The following is a 23,989-nucleotide window of genomic DNA, read 5'->3' as shown; positions in this document are numbered from 1 at the left end:
CCCTTCCTCTTCCCACCCTGTGATTGGTCCAGCCTCTGTGGGCGTGTCCACGCCATCCCACCCTGGATCTGCCCCCACCATCCCAGGTTGTGTCTCAGTTGGCTCTGGGGAGTGGAGAGCTCTCCTCTCAGCGTTTGTGTCTCCTCCCTGCGCACCAAAGTCCAGTTTATAATGTTCTTTTACATCCTTTGTCTGGTGTGGTCACCCCACAGCCAGAGCAGATACAGGTGATTAAAAATTACTTCCATTTGGGGGACCTACTGTAGCCCAGGATACACTTTACTTGCTCATCAGTGCTGTTCATATCCCAGGAAGAGAGGCTGAAGCTCAGAGAGCAACTGGGACCCACACCCCTCCAAGACCCTCTATTCACTTGGCAACAGCTAAGACGCCCAGGATTCTCCATCTTCCTGGCTGTTACCTCTTGGTCTCTTCGTCTCTTTTCCTCTTCATCTCCCCGACCTCCAAAGTGCAAATGCTCCAGGCCCAAGCCTTGGCCCTCTTTGCTTTTCTATCCCGCCTTTTAGTGACAATGTCCAAATGTGCATCTCAGCCCCAGGCTCTCCTCAGAGCCCGGCTTATCTGCCCGTCTACTCAGGATTTCCACTTGGGACCCAACCGACATCACAATCTCCACCGAGTCTGAACCCTATAGTTCTCTCTCCACCCCCGTCCCAGCATGCGTGCGTCCAAGCACACGGCCAAAACCTTTGTAGTCCTTCTCGGTCCTCCTCGCCTTCAAGTCCCACAGCCATGAAAAGAACAAATTTAATGGCTCCACCTTCAAAACAGAACAGGAATCCAACCACGCCCACTGCAGCCAGCCTGGTCCAGACACGAAGCTGGGGGCCTTTTCCAACCACCCCTCAATTTCCACCACCAGCTTTACAAACGGAGAAACTGAGGCTAGGGAGGGAAAAGCCCTCCCTACAGGTTTCACACAGAAACCCTGCTAGGGCTAGCTGGGGCGCGGTTCTGCCACCACCTCCCTGAGGTCTGCATTCCCAGCTCCCGGGTAGGTTTTCTCTTGAAGCCACTTAGCAGGTCTGATGACACAGCCAGGCTGTGTGCGCCTGCATGTGTGTCCCTGGGGAACAAAGAGTCTGCCAGCTGGGTTTGGGTTTCAAGACGTCTGTCCTCGCCCTTGACCGGGAGATCTTACAAGGAGGCTGGGGCCTGAGCTGGGTGGTGGAGTGTGTGGGGAACATCAATCGGACGCCGCCTCGCCTGGGAACCGGAGACTTCACCCAACCAGCCCCAGGATCCTCTGAGCTCACTTGAGGAGGCCAGAAACTGCAGGGGCGGCCTGGGGTTCTCAGCATTTATTTCATACAGCTGTTTAAAGAGCTTGTTTAAAATACAGATCATCATATATATATATATATATATATATTTATATATATAAAATATATAAAGAGGAATTGAGGCCAGCCACCCCAAAGAAAAAGCTATGTTTTATAAATATTTCTGTAGCTCCCACATCCCAGAGGAAGAAAAACAAAACAAAACAAAGAAACATTTACAACCCAAGCTAGTGGTTCCATGTGGTGGGCCCAGTAGGCTCAGACCCTGGGGTGGGCCGGGGGTCTCGAGGGCTAGGCCTGCAGAACATTCTGGTGAGGAGAGGCTGACCTCCCACTTCCCAGGAGGCTGGAGTCTCTGGCTAGGAAAGGTTGAGTCTGTACCAGTCTTGCCAAACCCATGCCCCTGGCTTCTTAGACCCGCCTGGAAGGCAGCAGGTGGGCACTCCAGGGCCTCGGGCTGCCAGGTTATTTTTAATCTTGTCGGTTTCCTTTGATGTCCTGGCCCTCTTTCCCGGGTGGCCCGGCCTTCTGTTCCTGGTGGTTTCCAAGTGGAGGCAAAGGACAAGCCTCCTTCCACGTCTAGCATCTGGAATTCACAAGCCAAAATCCATGGGGCATCTCCAGGCCCCTTGGCCAGCCTCTGAGGGTCCCCAAGGAGCGGAGCAGCCTCACTTGCAGACGTAGCGCTCCACCGTGCGCTCACACCTGCGGCAGGTGACATAGCAGCACCAGTGGTACTTGCAGTGGCACCGCTCGACCACACGGTCTGTGTAGGGGTTGTAGCCGCGTCCACAGCACATGAGGTCACAGCTGTCACTGCCATGCGACGTCTTGTTGCACTGCCTGGAGGGGGAGGGGAGGTCAGTGAGCATCCTGTCACCCACCAGTCCCTCCACTCCCAGCCAGGCAGCCCCAGCCTCCTCTGACCACGGCTGCAGCCTCAGTCCCCCTTGGACGGTGTTTTGGTCTTTGGGGAATTTAAAGTAACCCTCTTTCCCAGGGGTACTTCTCACTTTTCCCTATATTTCCAATAGGCATTCGTCAAAATGAGGGGATGTTTTGTTTCCTTTGTCTCTTTTCCTATATCTTCTACTTCTAAATACTTGAAAGTGTCTCAAACCACTGTCTAATAATCCTGTCTACGTATTTAATCCTTTATTATATTGTAACAAGCGTAAAGATCGTTTTTACTTTTAGAATCCCAGGATAAATTCTGAAACAAACAAATGGCATCGGATGTGAGGCAAACTGAGCGTTTGGCACTGTCTTGGTGGAGACAGAGGGTCCGTCAATAATTTGCCCCCTTTGAACCAGGCGCTTCCCTCCAGTATTTTATCTTATCCGAGGCAAGCAGTGTCTTTGGGTCAGTGGAATTACTATGCCCATTTTACAGATGGAAACAGGCTCAGCAAAGGGCAGAGGCCTGCTCAAGGTCTCATAGGAGTTTGTGGATAAGCAGGGCTCAAGCTCAGGGGTCCTGAAACCAAATCCAGTGTATATTCTCCCCACCCTAAAGGGCAGAGAACCCATGGGCTGCCAGGGGCTGCATTTCTTCCTGAATCAGTCCTGTGGGCAAAGAAGACACTGAAGGTCGCTATAAAACCCAAATATCCTTGCCATCAGTTCTTCTGTCTAGCGAAGAAACATCTGTGCAGGTTGGCATTTCATCTAGCTGGGCTTAGGCTCGACAGGGATGCTGTCATGGGATGCAGCTGGATCCCCACAGCCATGTGGACCAAGGAATCCCAGAATGTCTGAGGTGGGCAAGCCCTAGACATGACCAAATCCAACCCTCATATTTCCTGATGGGGAAACTGAGGCACAGAATGGGGAAGGGGCTTGCCCAGCATCACACAGGGTGAGCACGGGGTCTGTGAGAGCTCAGGAAGGCTTCCTGGAGGGGGAGGGATCATCCAGGCCATTGCATGAAAGATGAACAGGAATCTAAGACGGAGGGGAGGAGAAAGGGTGTTGGGGGCAAGGAGGACAAACACCCTGACCTGACCTAATCTAAGGGGACTGAGAGATGGATGGAGGAGCAGGGCTGGAGGCAGGGAGGCCAGGGAGGCTGCTGCCAGCAGCAGCTGAGTAAGAGAAGCTGAAGCCTGAGCTGGGAAGGAGCCATGGGGAAGGAAGCAGGGGAGCACTTTGGAGGGGGAGTCAGGAGGAGACGGCAACCTGCGTGTGGGGACTGTAAGCAGTTCCGGGCAGGAGGGAAGAGCAGAAAGAACACAGGCCCCAGAGCCAGACAGACCTGGGTTCAAATCCCAGCTCTGCTGCTTACTGGCTGTGTGACTTAAGGCAAGTCACTTAACATTTCTGGGCTTTGTTTAGTCACTCGACACCATTAGTCTCCCTCAGCCTGAACCTGAAGGTCTCTGGATGACTCCTCTAGGAAAGGGCAGTGGAAGGGGGCAGAGTTTCATTTTTATTTCTGGTCCCTGACATGCAGTGTTTGAAACCTGGCCTCCAACCTCAGAGCCAGACAGGACCCGCGATGGTGCCCGTGAGGGGGAGCTGGGGAGGCTGGGGCCTGGAGAAAGGGCAGGTTTCAGAGTTTGGAATAGGAACTGCTGAGGAGGCTTCAGTTCACCAGGTTGGATTTGAGGACGGCATCTTGCCCAGCTAGGGGCCCAGCCACGTGTACCACCTGTGTACCTGCCTTTTACAGTTAACAAAGCTCATTTGCATCCAACCCCCTGTACCCCCCAAATCCCTAATCTAGTAAAGCTCACATTTCCCCTCCTCCAGGCAGCCTTCCTTGATGTCTAGGCTGAGTCAGGGCCCCTCTGGGCTCCCCGTTTTCCCTGTCACAGTCTGAGCACCTGATGTCCCTCCCCATCCCTGGTGCCTGCAAGAGCTTCATGTAATGCTGTAAGAAGTGTCGGTGGTTGTGAACCACTGAGACGTAGGGGCTGTTTGTTACTGCAGGAAGAGCTGACCCATACAGCTGTCTACAGAGGCCCAGGGCTGAGCATGGCAGGAAGCCTGGGGGCGGTGGGGGATAGCATTCTGAGAAAGCAAGGGTGGTAGCTGGTGCTGTGGAATGGGGCCTCCTCGTCAATAGTTTGGGGGCAAGTCCTAGGTGCAGAGTCGGGACAGCTGGGAAGGAAGAGGCCTGGCAGCCTCGGGGAGGGGAGACTGTCATTCACAAACCCTTCCTACGGCACTGACACCACCCAGCAAGGAGGGGCTGCTCCGTAAATGTGATTAGAATCACTTGCCAACCTTCCCAGGTGAGTGGTATCATCCTCTTGGCACAGAAGACAAGACTTGAGCCTCAGGTAGGTGAAGGGATTTGCTCAAGGTCCCACAGCTAGGAAACTGCAGCGTCAGGGTGGGAGCTGTCCTTCCCTGACGCACGCGCACGCACACACACACATACACACACACACACACACACAGCGCCCCGTGGATCCAGGGAGACCCTCTCTTTGCTCTGGGGTCCTCAGTGTGCTTCCCCCAGGTCCTGTGGGTTCTAGAATCTTCTCCCCAACCCCATCCTCATCACACCCACCCTGCCTGCCTCAGCCCAGACTCTCGCTCCTTCCTGTCTCCCTGGCCTGACCTGGTTCCATCTTCATTCTGCCTGAGTCTCTCAATCTGGCCTCCAGATGGGAGCCTGGGCCTCCTTGCAGAGCCTGCTGCCCTGGCCTGTGAGGATGGAGCCCCCCAAAGCAGTCCCCCTCTCCTGGAGACAGGAACGTGGGCTGAGGAGGAAGCAAAAGCTGGCCAGGAACCAACTATGTGCCAGACACGTTCTCAGACACCCTCACTCTGGTTCAATATTCTTTTAACCTGGAAGAACACTAGTTTTGTGGAATGCTATTAGGGGCTCCTTAATAAAAGAGTTCCACAGCCAAACACCTCTGGGAAACACTGGCTTAGACAGATCCTTTACTGCGGGATTCCTCAGAGCCTTTAACATGTTCTCGTGCCTTGCAAATCGCCAAAGAGAATTTCCAAACGTATTTGATTGCAGAACTATTTCTTTATAGCATTTCAGGACTGGATCCCTCCTGAACCATCTCTGGGAAGAGCTGCTCCCCTGAATCCTCACCAGCCCTTCCTGGCACATAGTAGGTCTGTAGTCACCACTGGCTCCCTCCTTCTCTCCTGTCCTGAATCGGCTTCAGCAGCTGTGATGGGACCTGCTGTAGGGACGCCAGCTCTGGCTCTGAAATGGGGGACCGGGGGGAGAAAGCTGGGATCTGGGAGGTGGGTGAACGCAGGCGGGGGCATGGGAGCGCCGTCTCTCCACAGAATGCAGGCCGACCTCGCTCTCCTGCTGCCCCTCTGAAAAGCGCTTGTCCTGGTTCCAGCTCCACACTGTGCAGACTTCCTGTGCGGCCACGGGCTGGCCACTGCTCCCACCTCCCCTTGTGCCTCAGTTCATTGGTCCAGCTCACAGGGTGTATGACATTTATCCTTCGCTTATTCATTTGATGGACATTTACTGAGGATCTATTTTATGTCAGGCAGCCTCTTTCCCAGCCCCTGTCCCCCAATACAGTCACTGTCTCTTCCCCTCTGTCTCCCACACTAGGGGGCAGATGGGATGGGGGCCTCCCACGAGCCTCCATTCCCCAGGAGCCCCTGCCTGGGCAAGGTACATAACAGCCACGCCCAGGAGCTCTGCCAGGGGCCCCTGGGACCCCACACCTCCATCTGGCGTTCAACTGGGCGGGGACTCCGTTCCCCAAATGCTGACTGTGTGCCTGGCCCCGAGCTGGGATGGGGCATGTGCCACATGGCTGACCCTTCCTGCCAAGCTGGCGGCGGGCCCTTACCTGTCCTGCGTCCCATGGGAGCCCACCTTCTCGTTCTTCATGCAGAAGTCAGGGGAGCTCTGCAGATAGACGAGCTCCGAGTCCTTCACAGGCCGGATGTCCAGGTCCTTGGGCACAAGGTGCTTGCGGGTGCCCATGGGTCGGTGCACCACCTTGGTGGCCGACAGGTAGCGGGTCTTGAGGTCGGCAGCCACATCCCGAAGCTCCTGCAGCCCCTTCCAGCAGGTGCGGATGGAGCAGGAGCCAGACACCCCGTGGCACTTACACTTCATTTCCAGAGAGGCACGCAGAGCCTGCGGACAGCGGAGGGCGTCGGGCTGGGCAGCCAGAGCCCCCTCCCTGGCCTGCCCCGGGGCCCTGCCCCACCCTTCTGCCTGCCAGTGCTCTCAGGGAGTCACCACCTGCTCCGGGCCTCAAGTGACAGGGCTTTTTGCTCTAAAGCTGGGGGGTGTTGTGGATCCTTAGCTCCTCCTCCAACCTGGGGGGCAGCTGGGAGGGGCAGGAAGAGAGTGGCTTTTGCAGAGCTAACGGACGCCATTTATACACCTAGTGTACCAAGTGCTCTCACACTTAAAATGGCTTCATCATCACAGAAGCCCTTCATGGGGGATATCATTCATTTCTCCATTTAAAAAACAGGAAATGAAGGCTCAGCGAGGCTGAGTCTCTTGCCCAAGGCTACACAGCTAGAAGATCTTGGGCTGGGATTTGAACCCAGGTCTGAGGGCAATTCCAAAAGCCACGGCTTTTCATTATTCTATGCTTTTTCTCTCTCACAAAATGCTTGCTGAAAAGAAGGTGGCGGGGAGAAGAAAAGGAAGGGAAGGAGGGAAGAAGAGGCAAGAGGTGGGTGCTTGGGGGGAGCGGCCCTGGCCTGGCTGGCCGTCCCCTCTGCTGCCTGGTGCCGCGTCACCACTCAGCACCTGTCTTCATGTGTGCTGAGCAGGTGTGTAACTGCTACCTTGCAGAGTCGTTGAAAGGATTCAACGAGATGACATATATGAAAGAGTTTTGTGAACTGCAAAAGTTAAATCAATATTTGGTTTTGAAAAATCAGTCTAAGTAAGAATTCTGGTGGAGAGGGGAGGCCTGGGCTTGGGGCCTGGGGAGACACTAGCCCCGGCTTTGGAAGTGACTCTGTGCCACCATCTTCCACGGGCCTCAGTTTCTCCCTGCGTACCTGAGGGGCATGAGTTGGGACGCCTTCTGCAGGCCTTTCAGTTCTGCAGTCTAAGCGCCAACTCCTTGCACACAGGACTCAGATCCCTCTGCCCACCCCCCACCTGCCCTGTGTGCTCCACTGCAAGGGTTATGGGTCCCCTGGGCCCACCCCTGCATCAAAAAGATGGGGAAACTGAGGCACACGGAGGGCAAGGACTTGCCCAAAATCACACAGGGAGTTAGTGAGGAAGCTGGTCAAGGTCCCAGGGCTCCCTACCCCTCACAGTGCCAGGAAGTGGGGAATGAGGGAGTCCACTTGGGTCTAGAGTCTGGAACTGTCTCAGCAAAGCCTGTGGAGAGCACATAATGAGGTGAACCCGACTGCAGGGCACATTCAGCCTCCCAAGGGCACAAGGTACTTCTGAGTCATCCAGGAGAGGTAAACCACATTCAGCTCCTCAGCTCAGATGGCGGGAAGGGGCCCAGGCTTCCTGAGGCCATGGTGCCGGTGCTGAACGCGCTGTCATCTACCCTCCCGGGCCCTTGCAGATGGCCCCAGGGAGGCCAGCTCCTTGGCATCAGGGCCCCTGGGAAAGGGCTGATGTGCCTCTGAGGCTGAGGACCCTGTTTGGACTGCACTGTGGGATGGGACGGCTGTACCCCTGGCAGCATGAGGCTCAGGCCTGGCCATGGGCAGGAGTGGGGCTGGGTTCTTGGGCAGGAGGCTGGGTGAAGGGCTCCCAATGGGTTTCCAAGGGTGTGGGGGGGTGGGCCAGCAGGGTTGGGAGGCAGGAGTTCTGGGTCCCTAGCCAGGTTCTGCTACAGATCCACAGGGTGACTTGGCCTCAGTTTCCCCAACTGCCCAAAAATGGGCTGGACGTCCTAGAATCCTTACAAGAGGGAGACCAGAGAGAGAAGAAGGTGAGGACAAGGAAACCTCTAGACCTGGAGTCCCATAGACCTGGGCTCCATTGCACTGTGTGTCCTTGGCCAAGCCACCTAAGCTCCTTCTGCCCCACGTGGTGCTTCTGTGTAATGGGCCTAACGGGGCTGCAGGGAAGAGGTCATGAGATGCCATCCACACCGGACACTCTGCCCCTCCAGGACCAGTTCCCCATCTGTAAGGAGGGGTAACAGTACCTCTTCACAGTGTGGTTTTGTGGACTACGGGAGAGAAAACTAATCAAGGACCCACCACAGTGTCTGGCACACCGATCGGTACAAAGTTGTTTTTTTTTTAATTTTCAAAAAATAAAAAGGTCCATTCATTCACTTATGCATTCACCCCAGCCTCCTGTGGAATGAGGTGAGGAATTAATGCAACACTGATAATAACAGACATGGAGGGGAAACCGTGTTTAGGAGGTTGGGGTGGGTTTTGGAGCTGGGAGAGAGTCCCCATTAGATCCAAGGAGACGACCCTTTAGCAAGGGTCTGCTGCTCCGCAGCCCTCTCCATGCTTCCTTCCACACCGGCCTTGGCCCAGAGCCCCAGAGGAAGAGCCTGAGGAACGTGACCAATGGGGACCAGAGAGCACCAACCCACCCCATTTTATAGATGGGAACAACTGAGGCCAGGGAGGAAGTGACTCGCCCAATGTCACACAGTGAATTTAGAGCTCCTGACTCCCAGCTCAGTGCTCCTTCTGCTCCACCGACGTTCTCCAGCCCAAATCCTGGTGGACCCCCTGGAGGAGGAGGAGCCAGGCAAGCCCCAAGCAGCTGGAGAGGGAAGAGCCAGGGGAGGCCAGGAGCACATCAGTGTGGGTGGATCAGGGCCCGTCCCCCCGCCACCCCTCCACTGGGGCACACTGGGCGGCCCTTTTCCGGCCAATTGGCACAAGCACAACCATCTGGGGGGGGTGGGGGGTGGTTACCTGTCTCCCCACTTCACTGTTGTGTAGACGCATCAGTTTATTGGCTTGGGATCCTGTTTTTTTCACCTTCATAGGAGCATCGGAAAACTTGGCCCCCATGAGGAGCCCGTAGCTGAGGTTGTCCGCACATCCTCCCCAGCGGTTCCCGGGCCCGGGTGGCTCACCTGGGACGGGGCCGCAGGAGCAGCCAGGCAGGTCGCCGGAGGTGCAGGCCCGGGCGATGGCGTGGCTGATGGCGGCCGCCGACAGCGCATACACGAAGGCTGACTCCCGGGTCCCTGTGGGGAGGTGTGGGGTCAGCCGGGGCGGGCGACCCGTGGATAGGACCCTGCCCAGACCTGAGGGCCCCCGCCTGCCTCTGCGGGGTCGGGTGGGGACAGGGGCAGCAAGCAGGTGGAGGATGGCATGACCATTCATCTGTCACGCCCCCATCCTCCCCCAAACGCACTAGCTGACCTGCACACTCTCTCACAAAGCATGCAAAGCCAGCCCCCCAGGGCACACCCTCACTCACACACTCACCATGCTGCACTTTCCTCCCTGCTTGCCCTGCACCCAGTGTTAGGGGCTGCTTTCGGGAACAGAAGGCCCAGTCCCTGAGCTCCTCAAAGACCAGTGAGCAAAGAGCCTGCTGTGGGGTGAAATGTGTCCCCTGAAAAGATATGGTCAAGTCCTGACCCCTGGTCCCTGTGAATGTGACCTTATTTAGGAATAGGCTCTCTGCAGGTGTAACTGACCTCAGATGAGGTCATTAGATGGAGCAGAGTGCGCCCTAATGCAATGACTCGTGTCCTTATAGGAAGACGGAATTTGGGATACAGAGACAAAGAGGGAGGAGGCCATGTGACAGAGGCAGAGACCGAAGTGATGCAGTTACAAGCCAAGGAGCACCGGAGCACCGAAGACTGCGGCAGCCCCCAGAAGCTAAGAAGAGGCAGGGATGAATCCTCCCCCAGTGTCTTCAGAGGGACCCCTGCTGACACCTTGACTCTGACCTCAGACTTCCAGCCTCCAGCACCATGAGTCAGTTCTTCTGTTGTCAGAAGCCCCCCAGTGCGTGGGGCTTTGTTACAGCAGCCCTAGCAAACTAAGATGGAGCCCAACGTGCCTTGGCAGTGGGGTGTCCTGGCCTTGCGTCCAAGCAAGTTACCCCCCTTCTCAAGCCTCAGTATCCTTAACTGTAGAGTGGGAATGATAATACCTACCTCACAGGCTTGCTCTGGAGCTCAGATAATTCAGGAAGGAAGGAGGCTTTGTAAAGAGCTGCACAAACGTTAGCTGTCACCGTGTGGGGGAAAGATGAGATGCACTGGGGCATTCCTACCCTTCAAAAGCCTCTCTATGATACATAGGACCCCCAAATCCACCCCCAGAAGTCACGTCCTCCGGGAAGTCTTCTCCACAGATGTTCTTTAGTCCCTACATCACTTTGTGCCTTTCCCAGCACCTTCAGTCGGGATGGTCTAGAATTAACTGCTCCACACCTGTCTGCCCCGAGGGCAGGCTCAGTCGCATTCTCATTACAGACCCCCCACCCCCAAAGCCTTCCTGGATCATTCATTCCTTTGTTCAGGCGTGAGGGGTACATGTGCATTTGTACTGTCATTCAGGCTCCCCGCACCGGTACATTCACTCACTATATGTTCATTCATGCAACAATTCACGCCCCAATACCCATGTCCCCACCCATCCGTGTATCCATCCATCGTCCAGCTATTCACTCATCCCCCATCACACTTCCAGCCATCCATCCATGAATTCACCCACCTATCTAAACACACATAGACTTATGCCTGAATTCATCCACCCCACCCCACCCGCATGCATTCCGCAGGCCCTAGCAGCCTCCGCTGGCCCCCTACCTCTCTCCAGGTCAAGCAGGTAGTTGGGGGCGAGCTCGATGGAGGAGCAGTTCCAGCGCATGTCCGCGAAGGCCCGGCGGCAGGCCTTCATGACCTCGCGGGCGGCGTGCACGATGGTGTGCATGAGCTCCAGGTTGCTGCGGCACAGCTGAACCTGCGCGGACACCAGGCCCTCCAGCTGCTTGCAGTGCTGCGTCTGGTTCAGTGCCAGGGCCGCCGGGGTCTTGGAGAGCGCCCTGCACACAGGCCAAAAGGCAGCAACCAATGGAAGGGAAGTCAGGGCTGTGAGGGGCCGTGCTGCTTCCACCAGCTGTACCGGCCCCAGCCTCTCCTCCACAGTCTTGGAGCCTTTGCTGGAAGGAGCTGGGAAACCAGGAGACCAAGCACTGTCCCCAGCAGAGTAACGGCTCCCGCTCCCGCCCCCGTGTGACCTTGGGCACATCACTGTCCTTTTTTGGGCCTTATGCCCTCATGCATAACATAGGATCATGGCCCCCATCCTACCTAAGCTTTATTATAATTATACTAACAATAAACAGTTTCATAGCTCACAAGGCACTCATATCCACTGCCTTATTTAGTGCCACACAGCTGTGAACGATTACTCTTTATTCAACATTCATTCAATCCTGAACATGCTAGACACTCTGCTAAGTGCTGGATTATTATAATCATCATAGTCATAGTAGTACATACTATTAATTGACCATTTACTAGATGCACAGTGTGAGTTAGGAGCTTCCCACTATGGCTTCGTTTAATTATTAAATCCATTTATTAGGCTGTAAAATCCCACGTACGTGCAAGAGATTCATTTAAAGATTAAAGAGCCACTCAATTTGCTGATAAATTACACTTAGCCATTAACTTGCTATATGACTTTAGATAAATCACTGTCCCTCTCTGGGTCTCAGTGTCTATACCTCTAAACTGTATTTCCCAGAATGGGTTCCAGGGAGACACTGAAAAAAGGGATCCATGGTCAATCAAGCACAGTTGGGGAATGCGATATACTACATCCCCCCTTGAAGAGTTAGTAATGCACATTTACATTTTAAAGGCCCTGAGAAGTCCTGCAGCAAAGCAACAGGCTTGGTTTTGTTTAACTTCCAAGTCTGCTGAGCACAAAACCCTATATTTGAGGAGTGCTGACCTCCTCCATGCTTTGAGAAATGCTGGCCTAGGGGGTCCCTGTGACTTCTAGTGATGTTATAGGACCTAAGAGCTTCCAGATCCTGGTTCTGGGCACTGGGATTCCAAGACTCTAGGACCAGGGGTCGATCCTGCATTCAGCTTCCTCCCAGGCCTTCTCTGAGGAGCAGACTGCATCAGGCAGCCCCTCCTCTTAAGTGGAGGCTAGAGGGATCCCACAGCCTTAAAGGGTTCCACATAGACCCACCCCCTACCCTAAGGCCAGCTGGTCCTCGGAAACCCAGCAGAGACCCTGGAGGGACAGGCGGCAAGAAGGGGCCAATCTTCAGGCCCAAGTGCTAGGTGCCCCACTTGCTGGGACCACAGCAGACCTCACCCAGCGTCAGGACCGAGACCTGGTGAGGCCCAGCTCCTCGAGGCCCTGGCCTGAGATCCCAAGAGAGGCAGCCTGGTGCCAAAGAACAGCACGGGCCTGGGCAGACTCCTGGCTCTGTCACCCCCACTCCCCTTGTGACCTTGAGCAATTCAAGTAGCCTCTCCTCTCCCATCAATCTCCCAGCATTGTCTGAGGGATTAACTCAATGTGAGTCACATGCTCTGCCCAGGGCTGACACATCATGGTCAGGGCTCTGTGATGGAAGCTACTAGATTACTGCATCGGTGGCCTTTTCCTACCTTAGCTTCCTGCACCCATTCAGTCAAGGCCAAGGGCTGCCATCTGACCTCAAGGCCCCTCAAAACCTGGCCCTAAAGCCCTCTCTGGCCTCCCGTCCTTGTCTCCCATGTGTCCTAATACCTGCCACACCAGACTCCTGGCTTCTCTGACAGGGACGGCCCTACTACCACGCGTATGCCCAGGCTTTTCCTGGTGCCAGGAATGCCTTTCCCCTTCCTCCTGTACCTAAATGAATAAATGAACTTGATCTACTTGTGGAAGAAATATTTACTAAGCACCAACTCTTCCCAGACATAGATCCTTTCCTCAAGGAGCCCCTCGTCTAATGGCTGCACAGACCTATCACCAGATATAAGGCAATGACCCAGATGTTCCAGTTCATGGGCTGGCCCAGGGAAGAGCTCAGGCTTTGGGCACCAGCTGTGTGAGCTGGGTAAGTTACCCAACCTCTCTGGGCCTCATCTGCTGTAAGAAAATGATAAATTCTACTTCAAAAGGTGATGGCAAGACTTAAATATGATAATGGATGTAAAGCACTCGGGGCATTCATAAATGGGATCCCTTGCTTGTTGCCACGTGAATCTTGGACCAGAGGGAGTCAGAAGACCTGGGTTGTGGCTCAAGCTCTGGCCTCTATGTGCTGGGCAATCCTGGGTAAACTGCTGTCCCTCTCTGAGCATCAACTAAAAACTGGGGACTCCTGGAGGTCTTGTAGGGGCTGAATGAGTTCATATGTGCTACACTGAGTACTAATAGGTTAGTTTGCTTCCTGCTGCCTCTCTCTGCCATGCCCCACTCATCCTACACCTCCAAAATACAGAAATCATCCCCGAGGCCTGGGAAGCTGACTCAGGGCAAGTGGGCGTGGCCTGGTGTCTGTGGTTGGAGTGGCACAACCCGGCCTGTCTGAGATTGACTGTGGGTATCTTGGGCCATCTTCCCTCACTGCGACCCCTGGCCCATCCCTACCCCACCAAGGCATGAGGCAAGAAACCTTTGGTGTATCTGGATGCGGACCTCAGGCATGGTTGCCTGACCCTGCCTATGACTGGGGAACCTGCTGCCTGAATTCCGGCAACACATACTGGATGAGGGGTGAGCACACAGGGACAGATATCATCCCCTCAGCCTGTTTCTTGGTTGTTACAGCCCCTCTGCCACCACCTAGCAAACACTGTCCACACGCATGGACCCACTGTCCCAGGTGGGCACAGCACTCCCCAGTTTACAGAGCCTCTCATTTCATCCGATTCTTACAATGCCCGAGGGGCCTGGGAGATTATCACCCCCTTTGTACAGAGGAGGACGCTGAGGCGCTCCAGTGCCCAGGTGCTCGGCCTCCTCTGGACACCATCCTCCCTCAAACCTGGCCTCACCTTCCCAGGTCCCCTCTCTACTGGGCTTGGGGCCGTCCACGCTCAGCCTGTCCTGAGCCTGCTCTGCCCATCACCCTTGCCCAGCTTCCATCCTTCCCCTCTGAGCCACTTTTCTGTTTCACAACAGGAAGGATTACAGGAGATACATGAGAAAACACCCAGCACGGTACCCGGCACACAGCAGGCACTCATGCAGGGTGGCTGCCTCCCAGGTCCTTCCCCTGGGCTCCTGCTCAGAAAGTGGATAACGTAAGCTGAGACTTTCCCTGGGGAGCTCAGGTTGCGACTCCCAAGCAGGGGTCCTCTGGGATCCTGGGGTCTGGGGACCCTGGGCCACTCTGGGTCAGTCTGTCCATCTCTTAAGTCATCAGGCATCCACCTCCCCAGCTGGTGGTGAGAGAGGCTCGATGAGGGAAACCCGGTGAGGATGTTCCCAGATGAGGCACAGACTGCCCAGGTGGGCAGATGACAAACGGGAAGCATTCTGGAGGTCCTGGGTGGGCGCGGGGCTGCGGAGAGAGCGGCTGGGACAGAGCGGCCAGCTGCGGCGTGCTGGGAGAGGCCTGCTCGCGGGAGCGTGCAGACTGGGAGATCAGGAGGCGGGAGGCAGCGGATTCCACTCCCGAGGAGGGCGATGCGGTCATCTGGTAATTAGTGGTAATGACCGTTTCTAACTAAGGCCCCCTTGGGGAGGTAATCAAGGATAGGTTGGGAGGCGGGGGAGTTACCCGTCTGGACATCTCCTCCGGTTTGCCTCACTGCAGCACACCCCTAATTGAAAACATTTTGGTTTATCTGGGGGTGGGTGCATGGGGGAGAGGGTGGAAGAGAGGACAGGAGGAAACAGAGAGTTCACAGGCGAGGCCTATGCCCAGGGTGCCGCTGGGGTGGCCGCGGTCTCTCTCATTCAGGAGTTGGGGTTCTCCTGGGAATGGCGGGGGCGGGGGAGGTGCAGAGACCTGGGTTTCAGCTCCAGCTCAGCACATCTAACGTTCCACCTTGGGCAAGTCACTGCCCCTCGCTGGGCCTCAGCGTCCCCACCCCATTGTGGAAGTGGGGACACTGAGGCCCAGAGAAGGGCAGGGCTTGCCCTGACCTGTACACAGCCAGCCAATCAGAGGCAGAGCCAAGCTAGAACCCAGGACTCCTTATCACAGGCTAGGGCTCTTTCGCTCCCATTGTAGAGATGAGGAAACTGAGGCTAACATGATTGATTTGCCTGAAGCCTGGCTCATGGCTAGTGAACTGGCAGAGCTCAGGCTGGGACCCAGGCCTCCCAACTCAGGTCTGGTGCTCCTCCTGGCCTCTCTGCGGCAGCTGTGTCCCTTCTGAGTCTCTTAGGACTCTTCCACAAGAGGCCCAGTCCCGGAGTAAGCAGCAGGCTTGGGGCTGACCGGGGTGGGTGGAGTGGCCTTTATGGGTCCTCCCAGCCACCCTAGGCCTTCCCCTCACTGGGCAACCCCAGTGGTTCACAGAAGGCTGGAACCATCCTCCCTGCCCACACTTCTGGTCTGAGTCTCCCAGCACCTGGCTTGGGTGGGAGGTGAGGTAGGGAGGGGTCCCCCAGGTTATTTCTGATCAGGTGCTTCCACCCCTTCTCCCTTACCCCCTATCCCACAGACAGCCCAAGCTGAGTCCCAGGTCCCCAGTGAGCGGGCAATCTGGGTCACTCAGCCACGTTTACTTTCATTTCCCATGTCAAATGTCCCTTTCCTCTTCAGCTCACTTTCCAAAGCCCAGGGCAGCAGGGTCCTCTGGGACATCCCCAGGACAGCTGAGTCTCCTGGATGAGTCCCCAGCTTCCCATCCCCACCGTACCCTTCCCTGTGCCCAACTGTCCTGTGGCTCCCTGTGACCAAGAGGCCCCAGAGCCACCAACTTAACTCCAAGTCCTGCCTCTGCTGCCTATTAGCTGTGACACCCAGTTCGTTAAAGACCCACTGAGCCTCCACTTCCTCTTCTGATTAATGAGGGTGATGGCAGAACCCACCTCACATGGTGGTTGGGAGATTTAAATGAAACAACATACATCAAGCGCTTAGAACAGTGCCTGACATGTACCAAGGCCACATATATATACAGACACACAGAGTTGTTATTCTAAAACTCCACTCCTTCTCCTGCTTCCCCCTCTATCTTCAGCTCCAGCAAGAGTTTAACCACTATCAAAGAGGTTTGGCTTCATGGAGCCTGTCTCCCTGGCTTCTCATCCCACATCCACCATTAATTAACTAGCTGTGTGACCCTGGGCCAGTTACTTAACCTCTCTGTACCTTAGTTTCCTCATTGGTAAAATGGTAGCGATAAAAATGTCACCTACTTCATAGGAGTGTTATCAAAGTTAAATGTCTAAAGCTCTGGGGATTTACTAGTAAGCTCCTGTAATTCCTGGCTTCTCTGTTTCCCCACACGCATCGTCCTACCCCTGCTGTTCCTTCTGCCTAGGATGCCTGCTTTGCATTCCATCCACGGCCATCGAAATCCTATCTATCCTTTGAAGCCAGACTCAGAGTCACCTCCCTCATGTGGGGCTAACCACACCTCCTCTGGGCTCCCATGCTTCCTCTCCTAGGACACAGCCCAAAGTCCACTTGGTACGTTTTATATGTCTGTCTCCCCCAACAGGCTGGGAGCTCTTTTAAGGCAGACACTGAGTTGTACTCATTTTTTGTGGCAGCCTGGGCTATGCAGTGGGGACAGCATGGGTGTTGGGCTGAACTAGCCATCTATTTTAGACCCTACCCAGCCACGTGCCAGCTTGGGGGCCTGTAAATTTCTCAGAGCCTCTGCGTTCCCACCGTGGTGTGGGAATTATAGCAGTGTCCCACCGTGGTGTGGGAATTATAGCAGTGTCCCCCAGAACACTCTAGGGGTGAGCCCAGTTCTTGGCCTCTGATCCTCCTTGGGCCGGGCCTTTAACAAAGCCCTTCCCTCTCTGGACCTCAGTTTCCTTATCTGTAAAAGGTTGGTGGTGAGTGAGGAGGGCTTGGGCTCCCTGATCAGAGGTTCTCACCAGCTGCGACAGTGCCAGGTACCAGCAGTAGAAGGAGAGCGGCTGATTTCTCATAAAATTAGTCAGGACTGACTGAGAAGAGCTGGTGCCCCCAGGCTGGGAAGCTGCTGAGCTCAGCCTTCTCCTTACAAACAAGAAATGCAAGAAGATGGGGTTCCCCTCTCAAGAGAATTAATGGATAACTAAGCCCAGAAGGGGTAGGGCTGGTGACCTCGAGACTGTTTGCCGGTGGCCCAGCCACTATTGCCCCGTCTTCCAGCTAATCCATGAACCGTCCTCGAAGCCCTTCCCCAGCCCATAGTCTGTCCCACGCCTGTCTTATCTGCATGGCTCCCCGCCCCCGACCTGGAACTCTAGGCTGTGTCTTGTCCTGGACTTTTCCACAGCTCAGGGAGTTCCTCCACCCAAAGTGCCCTTCTCTCACTGCCCCCACTCACCAAACTCCCAGAGACTCCTCAGGCCCATCCTAGGAGCACCACCCACGAAAAATCTACCTAGGGTCCCAAGGATGTGCCCCCCACCAGGTGATCTCCTCTCCTCTGGGCTCCCACAACACCGCCCTGGGCTCTCCTGGGGCACTTGGAGTTATTTACAGCCTGGGCTTATCTCTTCCAGACCAGAGGGCAGCTCCTCCAGGAAGGGGCTGGCTTTTACTCCTTTCTCCCTGCCCTCCCTGCCCACAGCCCAGCACAGAGCAGGCACTCCCTTCTGCTGGATGGAAAGGAGTCTCTCTCCCACTTACCCCTCCATTAATAATTTCTATCTAAAGGACTACCCTTCAGCATCCGACAGTTTATGGGGTTCTTTCATGAGCCGCTTCTCATCTTACCCTCCTTTGACAGAGGAGGACGCTGAGGCTCCCAAGAGGCTGAGTGACACTTCCCCAAGGTCACCCAGGTGGAGGGGTCTGGACTGTTTGAGAACCTCCAGCTAGGGTCAGGAGACTGTCAAGGAACATAATATTGAGCAGGCCTTGTGTGCAGGGCGCAGACCCTCTAGATTGGGCCCCTTTACCACGGTCTTTTTCCATCTGTCCCTGTGGAGGTCTTGTACAACCCCCGGCCGCACGGAACAGGGCAATTCCGTAGTCCTCCACGCCCTGTCTTGCTCCTCCCGCAGGTAAGGACAATATTTAACAGAGGAGGAAAAGGAGGCTTAAAAAGGGTGACTTGCCCACGACCGCCAGGCAACTTCTGCTCCCGGGTCTTGGGCACGCTGGCCCGATCCAGGGGGCCCCTTAAGGCTCTCCGCCTCCCCCAGCCACGGGTCCCGGGGCCCATGTGCGTGGACGCGGGTCCCTACTTACAGCCACTTGATGCCATAGCACACATTGGTGTGGAGCGCCAGGGCGAAGAGCAGCGCCTGGCAGACCTGCGGCCGCGCCCTCATCCTCGCGCGGCTGGCGCGCCGGGGGGTCGCACCCTGGGGAAGCCGCGCCGAAGTCCCGCCGCGCGCCCGGCCGCCGTCGCTCCTCCTGCGCGCACGCCGCCTGCAGTCGGGGAGAGCGGAGGCAGCGGGTTAAGGCTGCGCGCGGGGCGGGGGCCACGCCGGGGGAGGGGGGGCGTTTTATTCAAATTACAAAGGAGGGGTCGGGGCCCGGGGAGGCCGGGCGCGCGGCCGGCGTAGCCTCCCGCCCCGCACAGCCCGGGACGCGGCCGGCGTCTGGCTCGAATTAAATGCCTCCGGAGCGCGGCCGAGGGATTGTCCACCTAGTGCGGCCCCGGCGGGAAGCGAAGAGGGCGACAGGACCAGAAACTCCGGAGAAACCAGGCAAGAGACACAGCGAGAGGGAGAGAAACCCTCAGAGAGCGAGGCTGAAAGACATTTGGCAGAGGGAGAAGCCCGGATAGGCACACAGTTCTCGAGAGGGACGGAAAGAAGACGAAGGGGGTCGAGGGCGGAGACCGCGGGCGGGCAAGGGGAGGAGCAGATTCGGGGCTCAGGATCTGGGTACTCATCTCCGCAATATTAATTGTTAGTTATTATGGGCCTGGCCATTCTCCTTCCCTGCTGGGCCTCGGTTTACCCCCTCTGTAAACTGGGGACACAATTGTGATTCAAATTGTGATTAGGACATAATTCACCTTTTAAAAGAACATTCACCTAACGCGATCGCATTTTTTCCTCCCAGCAACCCTGGGAGATAGATACTATCACTGCCCCCATCTCACAGATGAGAAAACGGAGGCGCGGAGATGTGAAATAGGGTTGTTCAGCCAGCGAGCGGCTGGTCCATGCCCCGTGTTTTACTCGCATGTCTACCCGGTGTCCGGTGAGATCATGGACCGTGAGAAGACAGGGAAATGGGGGCTGGCTCTGGGCATCAGTTTCTCAGCCTGTGAAGGGGAGGATGAGAAATGGGATGGCAAAGGTCTTTGTACAGTGAAGGCTGTTCAGGGTCCTGAGTCTCTGAGTCCCTCTAGCGGTGCCCTTCTGGAGGGTCGGATGGTGCCCAGGCCGGAGCCAAGGCTGGGCAGCCTGGCCTTAGCTAAGCTGGGAAGCTCACGGGGCCGGCGCGATGCCGCCTCCGGCCGCCAGGCGCCGTCCTGGGGCCGCGGAGTAGCCCTTACCCCGCCCGCAGGCCGCAGAGTCGCTTTCTCCGGCTTTTTTCTTTTTCTCCTTTTTTTCCCTCTCTTCATTTCACATCCTTAACTCCCTTCCCAGCTTCTTCCAAATTTACCAACAACTGGCGTTCTCCCGGAGGCAAACACAGCCTCAGCCCCTCTACCCTGGGGAGGAGCAGACAAAGGGATTCCTTTCTAAAGGGTTTGTGGAGTTGGAAAAAGGAGGCGCCTTAGTGGGGGCGCTTGAGCGAGTAGCGGGGGGGAGGGGTTCCCATCTGGCTGTGTGACCTTGGGCAAGCCTTCCAGCACCCTAGCCTCAGTTTTCCCTTCTATGAAAACAAGGGACTGGACTTCACGCATTTCCTGAGGTCTTTCCAGCCTCCAGTAGCCTGCGGTTCTTCTGAGCTACCCTCTGCCTAAGTTTCCACTATTACGTCTACCTGCGTAGTGTGTGCATGTACGAGTGCGCCTTAAGCAAGCGCGCGGGCGCACACACACACACACACACACACACACACACACACACATTTTAAATCCCACTGTTTCCTGGAGCCTTCGGCATGACCCAGAGCAAGGCAGGGAGAAAACTCTGAATTACATTTTCTTTCTCCCCCGCAGAGCCCCCCAGCTGGGCGCCTAACACCGTGGCGCTCGCTACAAACTTTGCTGAATTATGGCACAGGGGCGGGGAGGCGGGGGTTTGTGTTTCAGCTGGGGTCGCAGTCTAACTGTGCCCCCTCTTCCCACCCAGCCTGTATCCAAACCTTTTGTCTTACTGGCCCTGAAAGTTTACCATACTCCTGAGAACGAGAAAAATATCGGCTGGATATGGCGGGGGGTGGGGAGGAGGGGAGAGGATCAAAAACTCCAGCCACTGTCTCTCCTCGCCCCCACCCCCTCCCAAAGTGTGGGCTCCCCCCTAAGGCGCCCAGCATTCCAGGGTAGGGAGGAGAAAAGGCTGCACTCGGAGAGACGAGAGCCCGAACTCACAGCAGGGGATCCGTGTCCAGCCCAACTCGCCCAGAGAGAGGAGGGGCCGCCCGGGTCACGGCGCACGGGGACCCAGGCGTCCAAGCTACTCCCGGCTCTTTCGGAGTGGCCCCGGTAGTCCCGGGCTTCTCCCTTCGCTGTCCCATCACGTCGCTGGGGGGGGGGGGTGCGGCTCCTGGCCTGGGCCTCTGGGTTCTGACAGATTATTCTTGTCCGGTGTCAGAGTGTCTAGGACAGCCGCGCGGGCCGCTGGGTCACCCTCAGCCTGCGCCTCGCGGGTCAGGGAGCCCTCTCCTCCCTGAGCCCCCGGCCCGCCAGGGGGCGCTAAACCGGGGTTCGAGGTGGGATACGCAGCAGCCTCCCGCGCCCTGGGACCTTGGGCAAGTCCCCTCCTCTTCCTGGACCCCCGTGTCCCCCCTCTGGGGATGGTATGAGGTGTAAAGTAAGTGCCCTCTCAATTCTGGTCTCTCTATAAGACATCAACTTGCCGTAGTCAGCCCAGAACTACCCGACCCCTTGCTTCGGGCCCGGCTCGGAACCTCCCTTGGGGTCAGGCGCGTAGTGGGCCCGCGTCAAAGCACAGTGTCTTTGGAGAGATAAAGGGTCCCTTCCTCCTCCCGCTGGGGATAAAGTTCAAGCTACCTCTCTTGCAGCGGGCGAGAGAGGAAACCTCTGGTGCACACTCTGGGCACAGCGAGCGCAGTAGCCACGGCCCGGCTCTAACAGGTGGTTGTAAGCCTTGGGCTCTGGAAGGCCCTGGAAACCCCGCTGCCAGGGCGGCTGCCCCTCTGAGGCAAAGCCGGCGTAGACACGCCGAGCTTCCCCTTCCCGGATGAGCCTGCGCTGGGCCGGGAGCCGGCACCGCGCGACGGCGCTGAGTGTCCCCGCCGCGCGCCGGCGCTGAAGCCTCCGGGTGCGCAGCTCGCAGAGCCGACCCGGAGAACCGGTGACGCCGATTCTGCTTCAAGATTACCTGCGACGCCAAGCGAGGCGGGGCCGCAACCCGGTTTTGACCCTGGCCGCGAGTCTTTTGAGATGTGTCTGTTGGGCTGCGGACGATGCGCCGGTGGCCCGCGAGATGGGTTATTTTGGAAGTGGGAAGGGTGGGGTGGGGTAACTCGGGGCACCTCCCGCTACCCCCTCTGGGCCCGACCCCGAGCCCCTATGGACCGTGAGGGTCATGGAGGCACCTCAGCTCCGAGAGTTGGGAGGTGTGGGGCTCGTGCGCGAGCTCAGCCAGATGTTCGGGGCTGCTCCAGATGTGCCTCGGGGCCGGGACAGGACTTTCCTCCTCCCCACCCCCTAGCCTGGAGCTCAGGTCTGTAAACAAACTCTCGGTTCTCCCCCTTATCCCGCCGCTTCTGCGAGCAGGTCTCAAAGCGAGGCCTCCGCCCCGGTGCCCCAATTTAGTAGGAGCTGCCGTAGTTCTCTGCCTTTTGCCTCCCTCTCCTGCCCCGCCACACACACCCTCTGCCACAGGATCCAAGTCCCCCACCCCCGGGATGGCTCGGGCATGACCTCATCCGCGGGCTGACTGGGAGGGAGAGGGTCGAATCGGGGGGAACAGGGCCGGGAAGGCTCGAGGCGGGCCGCGGGAACTGCACAGCCCACCTCCACCGCTCATCCGCTTAAAGCCCGCGCCCCCAGCCCCCGGCGGCTGCGCTCGGTGAGGGGAATGCCTGGGAGAGCCGCGGAGGAGAGGTATGGAGAAGGTCTTGCTTTGCTTACCGGGAGCGGTTGCTCAACGGGGTCACGCCTTCCCCCTCGGACTCCCGAGCCCCGCGCCCTGGCAGGTCCCCGCTGAGAGCCCGCCCGCTGCCCGCGGCCACTGCTCACCTCCTGGGGCGCTCGCCTGGCCAGGAGGGCGGGGGAGCGGCGAGCGCAGCCCCCAGCGGACCCGGGAGCTCTCCGGGCTGGGCAGGCGGCGAGGGCGTCCTCTTCGCGAGCTGCCAGAGAAGCACGCCCGGGATCCCGGCGGGCAGAGGCCTGCTGGGGTCCCGCGGGGACTGGGGCGCACACTCAGGCTGCTCTGGAGGGCGCTCGGCTCCCGGGGCCTGCGCTCGCCCGCTCGCCGGAGCTCTCCGCCTCACCCGGCACGGTCTCTGGTGCTGGCCGCCCGAACTGCTTTATAAGGCACGGGCAGCTGCTTTGATCCGCCCACGTCAGCGCGCCGAAACCCCACCGGGTGGCTCCGGCCTCGCGCGGGGGCCGGGGGCGGGGTCCCCGCGGATGCCACGCACCCGCGGCGCCAGCGGCACGAGAGGACGTCGCACCCTGTTGAGTTACAAAGAGGAGACTTACTAACTATAACTATAGCTGGTGTGTACAGAGCGTGCGGGCTGTGAGCCTACTGCGCGCCTGGGGCGCTCGGGGGCCCAGGTGGGGAAGGTTTCTAAACCTCGCAGCAAGCCCCGCGAGGATCCTCAACCCCGTCTGGTTTGACAGAGGAGGAAGCCACAGCTCAGACGGAAGTCGGCCTTAGGTCTCATTCTGGAGCCCGGGCATCACTAGGTGTTGGTCTTGCAGCTCGGTTACTATAAGCATTGTGCGTCCGGAGAGCTGCCTTGGCGTCCCAGTCCGACCTTCGCCGGGTCACCTCTCCAGGCCTCTGGTTCCAATTCTGGGAACTCTCAGCAAAGAAAGGAGGTGCGAGGGCTCTGCGCTGTGAGGCGGCTATAAACCTTAGGCACCAAGGAGGCAGGTGTCCCATCTATGGGATGACCGTTGGGGAGTCTTCTGGGCACCTTGTCCGGGTCCCTAGGGGACCACCAGCTGAGGACCGGGTTTCAGAAGCTAAAGCACACTAAGGCGCTTCTTGTGCGGTGTAGACCTAGCCTGGGGCTGGGGCTGGGGCTGTGTTTCTGGGGCAACTTCTCTGGGACCAGTTGAGTGCCCACACCTCCCACGCCCACCTTGGCCCTTCCTGGCTGACAATACTCCCCTCCCGTTTCTAACTGTTGGGTCAGGTGCTGTGGTTTCCTTGACTTCTGTCTTCCCCACACCCCATCCCAGGGGCCTCAATCCCAAGAATGATCTAGTTCATTAGCAGAAGGGAAAACAGATTTAATGAAAAGAGGCTTCTTTCAGGTCCCCCCAAGACACCCTAACTCTATTCCCTGTTCTTTGCAGCTGCCTGTGAAGTGGCACCCACAGGCTGTCCTAACCTGGCTACAGATGCCTTCACATACATCACACACATCTGAGCCCACAGAACCCACCGCAGGC

The 23,989-nt window shown here is 57.2% G+C and overlaps 1 protein-coding gene across 7 annotated transcripts; it reads right to left on the bottom strand.

Annotated features, from left to right (window-relative positions):
* Positions 1-1,308: 1,308 nt before the first annotated feature.
* WNT11 (Wnt family member 11) lies at positions 1,309-22,853 on the bottom strand. Of its 7 annotated transcripts, none has more exons than XM_029208757.1 (7): positions 22,493-22,853; positions 18,517-18,699; positions 10,994-11,229; positions 9,132-9,409; positions 6,095-6,387; positions 5,365-5,481; positions 1,313-2,147 (listed from the first exon to the last, which is right to left on the bottom strand). In XM_029208757.1, the coding sequence occupies exons 2-7, from the start codon at positions 18,597-18,599 to the stop codon at positions 1,973-1,975; spliced, it is 1,182 nt and encodes a 393-aa protein (XP_029064590.1). In that variant the 5' UTR covers positions 18,600-18,699; positions 22,493-22,853; the 3' UTR covers positions 1,313-1,972. The 7 variants fall into 7 exon arrangements, with proteins under 7 accessions (XP_029064588.1, XP_029064590.1, XP_029064591.1 ...); XM_029208758.1 differs by having other exon boundaries at positions 22,601-22,853; XM_029208754.1 differs by lacking the exon at positions 22,493-22,853 and adding an exon at positions 20,765-21,804.
* Positions 22,854-23,989: the final 1,136 nt, after the last annotated feature.

This window comes from Monodon monoceros, unplaced genomic scaffold (assembly GCF_005190385.1).
Source record: "Monodon monoceros isolate NGI ecotype Baffin Bay Population unplaced genomic scaffold, NGI_Narwhal_1 Super_Scaffold_7, whole genome shotgun sequence".
Taxonomy (NCBI): Eukaryota; Metazoa; Chordata; class Mammalia; order Artiodactyla; family Monodontidae; genus Monodon; species Monodon monoceros.
Note: the sequence above shows the minus strand (reverse complement) of the source record. Positions and strands in the feature narration are given on the sequence as shown.

Coding starts and splice junctions, on each gene's coding strand:
- WNT11 (XM_029208754.1), bottom strand. CDS start 20,910: ATGGGACAGCGAAGGGAGAAGCCCGGGACTACCGGGGCCACTCCGAAA. Junction 9,410..10,993: donor CCTGCTTGACCTGGAGAGAG/GTAGGGGGCCAG, acceptor ACCTCCCCACAG/GGACCCGGGAGTCAGCCTTC. Junction 6,388..9,131: donor ACAGTGAAGTGGGGAGACAG/GTAACCACCCCC, acceptor CGCTGTCCGCAG/GCTCTGCGTGCCTCTCTGGA.